At 45.3% G+C, this 9,448-nt stretch overlaps 1 protein-coding gene across 1 annotated transcript; it reads right to left on the bottom strand.

Moving 5' to 3' along the window:
* Positions 1–1,255: 1,255 nt before the first annotated feature.
* On the bottom strand, positions 1,256–8,148 carry ZCCHC10 (zinc finger, CCHC domain containing 10; the record flags this gene model as incomplete). Its single annotated transcript, XM_008936914.1, has 3 exons — positions 1,256–1,523; positions 4,588–4,629; positions 7,987–8,148. Coding segments are annotated over 3 exons (472 nt in total), but the record flags the coding sequence as incomplete, so codon positions are not given.
* Positions 8,149–9,448: the final 1,300 nt, after the last annotated feature.

Below are 9,448 nucleotides of genomic sequence, written 5' to 3'. Positions count from 1 at the left end.
AAACTACTAACACTGACTGCTTCAATCTGCCAAAAGAACAACTAACTTCTGATCTGCTCCCACTGACACTTGTCCTGCAGCATGTTTGGATGGTTTGGGGCTTTTTTTTTTGCACTAACTTGCTTCTCCCATGTCAGATTTGCACAGGCACATACACACTAGCAGATAAAAATACAGGACTGGTTATGCTGCAGAGTCTGAGCAGTCACCACGTGCCCAGCAACACAGATTGGGAATCTTGCATCACAAAACCTCTTTTTTTTTGCAAAAATATCAAAAGGGAAACTCTCTCCTTTGGGACTTCCATTGAAAGATGACTTTTTCTTACTGAGCCTCTAGCAAAAATAGCCTTTTTCCTGTCTCCTCAAAAACAGTGCCCATTTCTGTTTGTTACAGCTAGTTCTCTGGCTTTACTGACTCTGTCCTGTATGGAAAGGTAACAGAGTTCTGAGAAACACCCACTCCAGCCCTTCTCTCACTAGGATACATATAATTTACAAAAAAAAGGCACAAAGATGAAACTGGTAAGCAGCATCAGTCCCAACTCCTCCACTGAGCTCCTCTTTCTTACACAGCCACCACTGCAGGAACCAGTGAGTGTCTCAGACAATGCCACAAGCAGGTGAGCTGAGGGAACACCAGCTGGAAAGACTTAAAGCCTCTGTACAAGTCAGGTATCAATTGATAACAAGTGAACACAAGTTTCATGTTGCAGTTCAGACTCTACCTGGTAGCATCAGGAAAAGCCATCAGAATAAAAAGCTGAGCAGCACAGACCAGGTTTTGTGAGATGGAAGGTCCTCTGTGCCCAGCACTGTCCTTTCAGTTCCAGCAACAGTGCTCTACAGCCAGCAGGGTGAAACTTCTGGTAGTTCAGGGGATTTTCTCCAGGTGAGTGAAGCTGTCAGGAACAGAGCAGTAGCATATGATGCACAGCACAATCTGCCACAAAAAGCTGTTGCCTTCTGGCCTGTAAACATCCAGGTCACTGGACTGCAGCTCATATAAACAAATCTGATGATAGATTTTTTTTTTGTTTTGAACTAAAAAAGTAAAATTTTCCATAAAAGGATAAACCACAAAAATACTCTCTCAGCAAGTCTCACGTGCCATTTAACACCTTTCATGTCCTAGGAACCACTATGCAAAACATTGAGAAAGTTTTAGCAGTAGAAATGTGGATGGGTTAAACTGTTTGGCAACCATGGGCTCAAACCATCTTTGCAGAGCGTGGTCAGTCCTGGCCTGGGCCACACTATTTCTTCTTCCTCTTCTTTGGTGGCTCATCCTCAGAGCTACTGTCTGTGCTGCTGCTGCTGCTGCTGGAGGAGCTCGAATCCGACTCGAACTCCGAAGAGGAGGACGTGCTGCTGGAGGATGGTGAAGATGAGGAAGAGGAGGAGCTCTCATCACTGTCGCTGTCATCAGAAGAGGAGGAGGTAGAAGAATCTTCACTGTCAGAGGAGGAGTCACTAGCTGAGCTGTCACTGCTGCTGCTGCTGGAGCTGGTCACGCTTTTAGATCTGCAGGAAAACAAAGCCTGCTGAGAGCAGCCCTGCTGGAGACAGCACCCATCACACACTGCTCTGTGCCCTCTGTTGTAACCCACAGGGCAATTACCTGGCCTGAAAGTTTCCAGCACACCACTGTCATAAGGAGTGAAATTCTGGCAATGCAAAATCAGTGGAAGCTTCATCAGTGATTTCATAAATGCTGGAACTGCCCTGAGTGGAAAGTGTTCTTAGATTACTCCTGGCAAAAGAACCCAAGTTACCTGCTGCTACAGGAGGCTGTTGTTTTCAGGGTGGAGGAGAATGGGTGGAATCAGTCCAAGGTAAAGAGAGAACTATGAACACAGCACAGTGAGTTTCTGTATCCTCTGCCTTTTCCACTCCCCACACCCCATTTCCACCCCTTACCGAGGCTGCTGTTGCCCAGATCAAGGCTGCTGATTAAGGCAATATGAATTCCAAGGAAGTACAATTAAATCCTCCCATGGATCTTCCTCCAAAGGAAGTATGAAGGTACCAGTTCACCCCCCTTCCCACCAATTCCACCAGACACCACACAGAAAGGTTAATACAATAATGCAGGACCTTCTTTCCATCAAAAATCAACCTGGTAGCTTTCACCTGAGGGGCTGGTTAAACAACAACTCAGGAAATGCCTGTGTTAAGGCTGTTAATGTTTTTATATCATATCAGCCATGGGCTTGTCAGCTGACAAATCTGGATGCATGTGTTAAGCTATGACTCACTGAAGTCTGTACAATGCATCTGTGACCTGTCATCTCTGGGCATACAGACACAATGACTATTTATTAACAATAAAGCCATAAGGGCTGGTTAAATACAGACTTATTGTTGGTGAAAAACTAGTCTCAAGATAATTAGTCTTAATTTTTGTTTCCCTTAACAAAAAAAAGACTACTAGTTTCAAGCTGAACTGTCACTGGATGTGCAGCCTTGTTTATATGGGCAAGATTCAGTCAGAGGATCCTCAAATGATGACTTTCAACTTTCTTTTCCTAATCACCTTTCACAGCATCCACAGGAGCAGTCCACAGAGCTCCAATATTTAGGTTACAATCTGAAACCCACTCACCAAAACATCAGAAGACAACATTTAATATTGCTTCTCCTCAAGGGAAGCAATGGTTGGATCTGAGAGGGGAGAGACAAGCAGATACTTGTTCTCAGGTGATGCAATACGTGGCCTGTTGGCAGCTGCAGGAGGAGGATGGAGATGGGAGCAAGTAAAATTCCCTGTTTCACCTTGTCCTGATCAGGCAATGGGATGGCCCAGGTGCTCCAGACTGGCAGATCCAAGATCTCTGGGTCTACCAAACCACTGCAGGAGCATGGAACTGCCCCAGCAGAGAGGCACTCAGTCCCTCACAGCAAGCTCAGTGTTAACTTACAGGACTCCACACACCAGCCATGGAGCTAGTGCTGCATTTCCTCACCCTCTCTGAGGAGCTCTTGGTCCTTTCCAACTCTGCTGCAATCATCTAACCACCCCAAGCCATTTAAAACTCACCACTTAAATCAAATTCTCCATTTTGGGCACAATGACAGCCAGGTGCCTGAAGAAACAACTGAATCAAGACAGGATTCCACCCTTCACACAGCAGATTTCTATGTGGGCTGTAATGAGCAACCCAAGAATGCCACACGGGGAGGCTGCAGCCAGCTCTGTGTCACCTCAGGTCACAAGATTGTCCAACAGCTGCTTTGCCTGCTCCTGTTTTTCCAGTTTAGCCTGTAGCTCACTTATTACTGTTTATATCAAAACAAACACACACTATGTAAAAGGTTAGTGCTTGCTACTGCCACAACTCTTAACTTTGGCATTGATTTTTTTTGGGGAGCTGGAAGGTGAATATTCAATGGCAACACTCTGCTGAATTTTGGACATTTAATTCTTTCTGTATCATCATAAATATAAAGAGCAAGCTATGCAGAAGGGAATTTATATTGATGGGTACAGTGCTTGCATAAAACCTAGATAATGATTCAAACCTAAAGGAGTTTTAAAATTTTAAGGGAGAAGTGACTGCACCACCCCCTCTCCCCCATAAATCCTTTGGCTCTTTTCTGCATTTGTTTAGAGCTCAAATACTCTGAAAATCATTCTGCCAAGTAGAAGGATGCAGCACATGAGGAAGCTGAGGCAGGAAGAGGCCTGAGCAGCACTGCTTAGAAATCAGTTAATTTATGGTCTCCCTGCTCCTAAGTAACTCCAACAATAAATGTTCTCACTGCCAAGAAGGAGCCTCTGATAAGACATTTTCTGATAGTGGAACTAAGACTCTCACCAGGAAGCATTCCAACAAAGCCACATTCCCCCCAACACCCTGAAATAAAGGCATGCTTTAAAAAAACTGCTGTGGCTTATTCAACAACTGCCACAGAAAGCAACAGGCCCAGTTTTTAAAAATCACCCCAAACTTGTTTTTAGAAGCTGAGGCTTGGAGACAGAACAGCCAAGAAAATGCACAGAGATAATGAGGTTGTGCCACACATACAATCCCTGTAAATAAAACTCCCCTCATGATGAGCAGCAGGGTTCTGGTTCAGGGTTCTAGCTGCTCCTGGAAGGGTTTGGTGATAAAGACAAGCAAACAATAAGGCACAGTGAAGCAGAAATAACATCAGAAGAGTTCTTGGTTCAAATTAGATTTCAATCCAGGGTTATTTCCAGGAGTTTGGGTTGGGATGGGATTGAGGGGGTTTGGTTTGGTTTCAGGGTGGGGTTTTGTTGTCAGGTTTTGTTTTTAGAGACTTTTTGTTTCATTTTGTAGACAAAGCTTCAGAGACAGCTGCTAAAAGAAACACACACAAAAGGAAGAGAAGCTGGGCAGGGGGGTGACTGTAGGCTAGAGAACAGTGTGCCATTCCTGCCCAGTTGCTTAAAACACTTGATGGTCTTTGAGGCAGAAATACTTTTATGACCAAAGCAAGGTCATGCTAAAAGCAGTAAAATGCAAGAGGCATTTCCCAGTTTCCCCACACCCCCCTGCCACTGGGGCCACCAGGAGACCACGTGCTGGAACAGCCACACCCACAGTCACTGCTCCCCACATACCTTTTCTTCTTGGTCTTCTTTTCTGCATTATTTTCTCCAGAGCTAATCAGAGGGGAAGAAAAACAATGGCTTTGGTTAGTGCAGTAGGGAAATGAACTAAATGGCCAAAGAGTGGAGTTGAGGTCAATATTAGAAGCTGGTACCCCACTGGCAGAGCACTGCACTGCCCAGAGTTCATTTGGCATCTCTTTTCAGTCACTATTCAAACCAGACAAACAGTACCTATAAATCAGGGAAGAAAAAACCCCAAACCAGCAGCTCACCTCTGATTTTCTGTGTTAAGCACACTCTGCTATTCTTCATCCTTTTCTTCATGGTTCACAGACAATATTTTGGGATGGGAAAGACCCAGGGGAAAAGGATACAGAAAAAAAAAAATCTGTATAACCATACTTGGGAATAACTGAACTGATTGAAACAAAGGGTAAAATACTGAATTAGGCTCTAGCTTTCACCATGCATCTCTTTCAAGTACAAAAAAACAATTTATATTGATGCTTTTCAGCTCTTTGTCTTTCAGGTTCCCACCTATTCATACACTCAAAGGAAGATTTAGTGAGAAAAGACACAGAAGATTCTTTTAACAAAGCACTAAGGGAGTGTTTTGGGTGGGTTTGTTTTTGTAATTTTTTTTTTTTTTGTTTGTGTTTGTTTTTGTTTTATGTTTGTTTTCAAACCAGTCTTCACCTCTGAACTGTTTTTGGGTTTTTGTTGTTGTTGTTTGGGGTTTTTTTTAATGAAATAAAATACCTTCAGTCAAATGTACCAGCCACGTGCTCTTCTCAATCCATGGCAGATACAGAGCACTTCATTCAACCTGGAATGTACAGGAGTGATTCAAGCAGGCCCCCAAACTGCAGCATACTTCATGTGCCACTGACACAGAAGGAAGCTCTATTTTCTCTCTTTTATTAGAAGCCTTCTTAAATGTGCAAAAACAAAAGCAAAAACTACAAATAGATGCCATTTAGAAATGAGACTGCAGGATGTGTTGATGAAGACTCCAGAAAAGGGCAGAAAGAGGAAAGTGTTAACTGGAAACTATATTGTACTTTAACTAAAGTACTTAATGACTTCTGTAGGCCAGAAAAATGAGATATTTTTCCCCCATTTATTTTCATATGTATAGTATGAAAATATCAGAGTTTTCCACACTCCCCACAGATTCCTGTGGGCAAGAGGAAGATCCGTTGCTCTTCTAGTTTCAAACCAAACTTACAGCCCCCCCCGTTGTGCTGCACACCCTTAATACTGACAGTAGGAAGTCCCTGCCCCTCCCTGAGGCCAGAATTCGATCCCAAAGTACCTTCGGGGAGCTAATTCGGCCCGAGGAGCCGTGGCACGGGTCTGTGCTTCCCTCTAGCGTTTCAGGGCTGGATAACTGTGGGAGGTCCCTGCGAGCCACCCAAAGGAGGGGGCGGGTCTCTGCAGCTCCACATCTGCTTCCCCACGCTTGGGGGGCTTCCCCGTGGCACCACCCCGTCTTCAGAACCAGAAATCAAACCTCAGGTGTCCCGATTCTGGTTCGATGCAGTAATATCGCTGAGGAATAAAGACTTTGTCACCTCTCCTCCCCTCCCAACACCTGCAGTGGGCTTTACTGGCTCCACCGTGTCCATCAGGACCTGGGGTCAGCACTGGGCAAACAGAAGGACCCTGGAACAACTGCCAAAATGAGTGAGTGCTGAAAAATCTTGTATGTGGCTGTCAAAAAGTAAATATTAACCTTATGAGACTGTGTTTGCCTTCTGGTTAATGATTCAGTATTAGATCTTTAAAGATGGTGATGCAAAGACTCCAAGCAGATCTGTAGGAGACCAAAATTCTCCACAGACAAGAAACAACCTTCCAGGGTGAGCTATGGAAAAAGAGTTTGACCTAGGAAGTTGTTTTTTCCATGGAGAACAAGCCCCATCCTTGGCAGTGTAACACAGTTAAGGAGCTTCAAAGAGCTTATGGTTATACAACCCCCAGGCACCCAGCCTCATTTAACCAGGATTAGAGCTGCTCCCATCTCAGGATTCCTCAGCTGACCTCTTCTGAGAGGACTTCTCACAGCACATGCCCCTCACACTGCATTCTTCCAGCTCCAAAAGCTCCATTCCTGACAGACCCTGGGCAGCCCTGTCACTCTGTCAGACAATTATCCCCCCCTGGAGCCTGGCAGCCAGGCCACAGCCAATTGCACCCTCCAGCCACCCTCCTCCAGTGCCAACCAGCAGAATGCAAGAGAAAAAGGGCAGGAAAAGAACCAGCAAATAATCTGAGTCTTAAATTTAACATTTGTCCTAAAAGTCTTGAGTTCCAGAACTCTTCCAAACTGCTTCCAAAGGGTGTGAGTTTGAGCCCCTAATGATTTCTTATTTCTTCTGATTTCTTACCTGCAACACTAGATGACAATTGCTTCAAAGCAATCAGCTCAAACTGAGTTTCAAACACTTTGTGTCACTCCTCACACGAGCTGATGGGTTTCACAGGGGTCAGTCCTTCAGTCACTGCTGCCAGCTGAGGGACTGAACCCAGGACCATGCTCCCTGCCCTTTGGCAACACCCCTCCTGCTGCCACCACCACCTCTGCCAGGGCACAGAGGAGACCCTCCCACAGGAGCTGCAGGGAGAGATGATGGGTTAAGTTATTTTTCCTCTTTGTCAGCTGGAGTTGCTGTTAAAACAATTGATAAACCTGGGGGAAGGGTTCAGGTCTCCTCACAACGTGGAGAGAAGACACCCCAGGCACACAGAGCTCTCCTGGGAGCTTCCTGCGGAGCTGCAGGGGATCCTCCACTCCCTCGAGGTCAGAGAGGGAAATAATGACACAATCCAGTGAGATGCTGCTTCTTTAAGCTCCAGAGTTCAAACCACCTGCTAATCCAACTCTCACTGCCCTGTTTAACCACCACAGCTCAACAGGAGCAGTCTGGAGGTGCTGTGTGGCCCAGATCCTCTGCCAGGTCATATCCAGCAGACCAGGTTCTAACAGCAAGCCTGGAGAGGAGTGAAAGAATCCTTTCTTTGGTACAACCACTTCCACAGCCTGCACACCAGCCTGCTTGGGCTGGCACTAACACAGGAAATGATGGAACCATGGAACTCAGGAAACAGCACTCCATGCCAAACAAGGCTCCAACTATTCTAACTTGGCTTAGTGCACTTCTTTTTTTGTTTCAGACAGGCCAAAAAAAGTTTTAAGTGCATTTCAGACAAGTAGGTGTTAATGAACAGCATTCATTTTGCAGGACCTGAGGGTACATACTCCACCTAACACACAAAACAGCTCAATATTAGGCAAACCTCACAGTCTGGAAGAAAAGATGACAGCACACAGTCTAGGACTCCATCTCTCCCACCCCCACACAACCACCTTTCATCAGCTAGACATTCTCACTCTGCCAGCCTTACCTTTGTTGCAGTAGCAGCTGCTTTTCTCTCTCTTTGAGAATTTTTGCTAGCTGGGCTGTCCTGGAAGGTCTGTGCAGGTATTTTCTCTTCCCTGTACATTCGTAGGTCCAATGTCCAAACTCTAAACACTTCTGACATCTCACATGCTGCTTGTTTGCCTCCCTGTAAAAATGCAGAATTGCTTAACTGACTGAGTCCAGGGCTGGTCCACCAAGTGAAAAAAAAACCATTATTTACTTTTATCATACAGATTCTTTAGAGCACACACAGCTATGGCTAAACCAGACACCCCTGGGTGCTTCAGCTGCTAAATCAGGGTATGAGCAGCAACAGCAGATAGGTACAGAGCTCAGGCAAACACATTTCCATTTATTTAAACATTCTCATACCAACTGGATATAAAAGAACAGAGACTTTTCCTTCATTCCAGAGCTTCAGCTTCACACTTCTCCTGCTAAAGCAGCAAATGCTGAGCCACTGACATCAACTCTCACCATTCATCAACAGCCCCCCAGTTTCACTCTGGTTTACACCAGGTGCTGGTTAACCCAACTTGCAGCCCTCCACCACCCCCCTAAACACTATAAACCACCAAAACACTTTGAAAAATGCTGCCAGGACCATTCTTTGCCAGTGAACAAAGTTTAATTCCATCACCAGTCACATTTTGGCTGAAGTTAATTGGCACAGCTTGCAGCATTCCAGGATATAATTGCACAACAGCTCTTGGGAAGGATTGCACCACATAATGTGTGTCCCCTGCACAGGTTCATCTCCAAATCCTGGAGTTTAACACTCAAAACAACTGCCAAATTCTCACCAGCAGCCCAGGACTCTCAGACAGAGATGCTCCAAGCTGCAGCTTATCTGAATTCCCCAAGACTCTAAAGCCTGGCAGGAGGTTTATAGTAAGAACAACCAGATTCCTGCTCACTTTGCAAACACAAATCCAGCAAGATTTCACTTGTGACTCAATCCCACCCTAACACCTGAACTATTAGTGAGCATTTTACAGCCACATTTCAGTTCTCACACTGTGGTAAAATCCTTTGATCAGTTTTAGAAACCAGTTGAGGGAGAAAACTCCTGTTTTTCCATCTGCACTCTCACTCCACTGTTCTGAAGCTCTGCAAAAGCTCTTTTGGCACCTTCTCACAGGCAACCACCTCCTCTACAAAGAGAGAGACTCATACTGAGGTCAAGTGACTCACTCAAGGTCAGAATGACAAATCAGTGCTGGGGCCAGGACTGGAATCAGGAGGTTGTCACCCCTGCACAGTTCCCTGCACCTGCAGTCACTTATTGCCACTTTTTAGTATTTTGGTGTTTGGAAAAAGTGATAAGTTTTCAAGGCCAGCTCCTCTAAACCATCTGAAGGTCTCAGCCCTGGCTTAACCAGGAGGAGGCTCTTGGGCTGTTTATTTAGTATGAGGAAACAAAGTGACTACCAGTAGTGAGCACT

Source organism: Merops nubicus, unplaced genomic scaffold (assembly GCF_000691845.1).
Source record: "Merops nubicus isolate BGI_N331 unplaced genomic scaffold, ASM69184v1 Scaffold5013, whole genome shotgun sequence".
NCBI lineage: Eukaryota > Metazoa > Chordata > Aves > Coraciiformes > Meropidae > Merops > Merops nubicus.
This window is presented reverse-complemented; position numbering and strand designations above follow the sequence as displayed.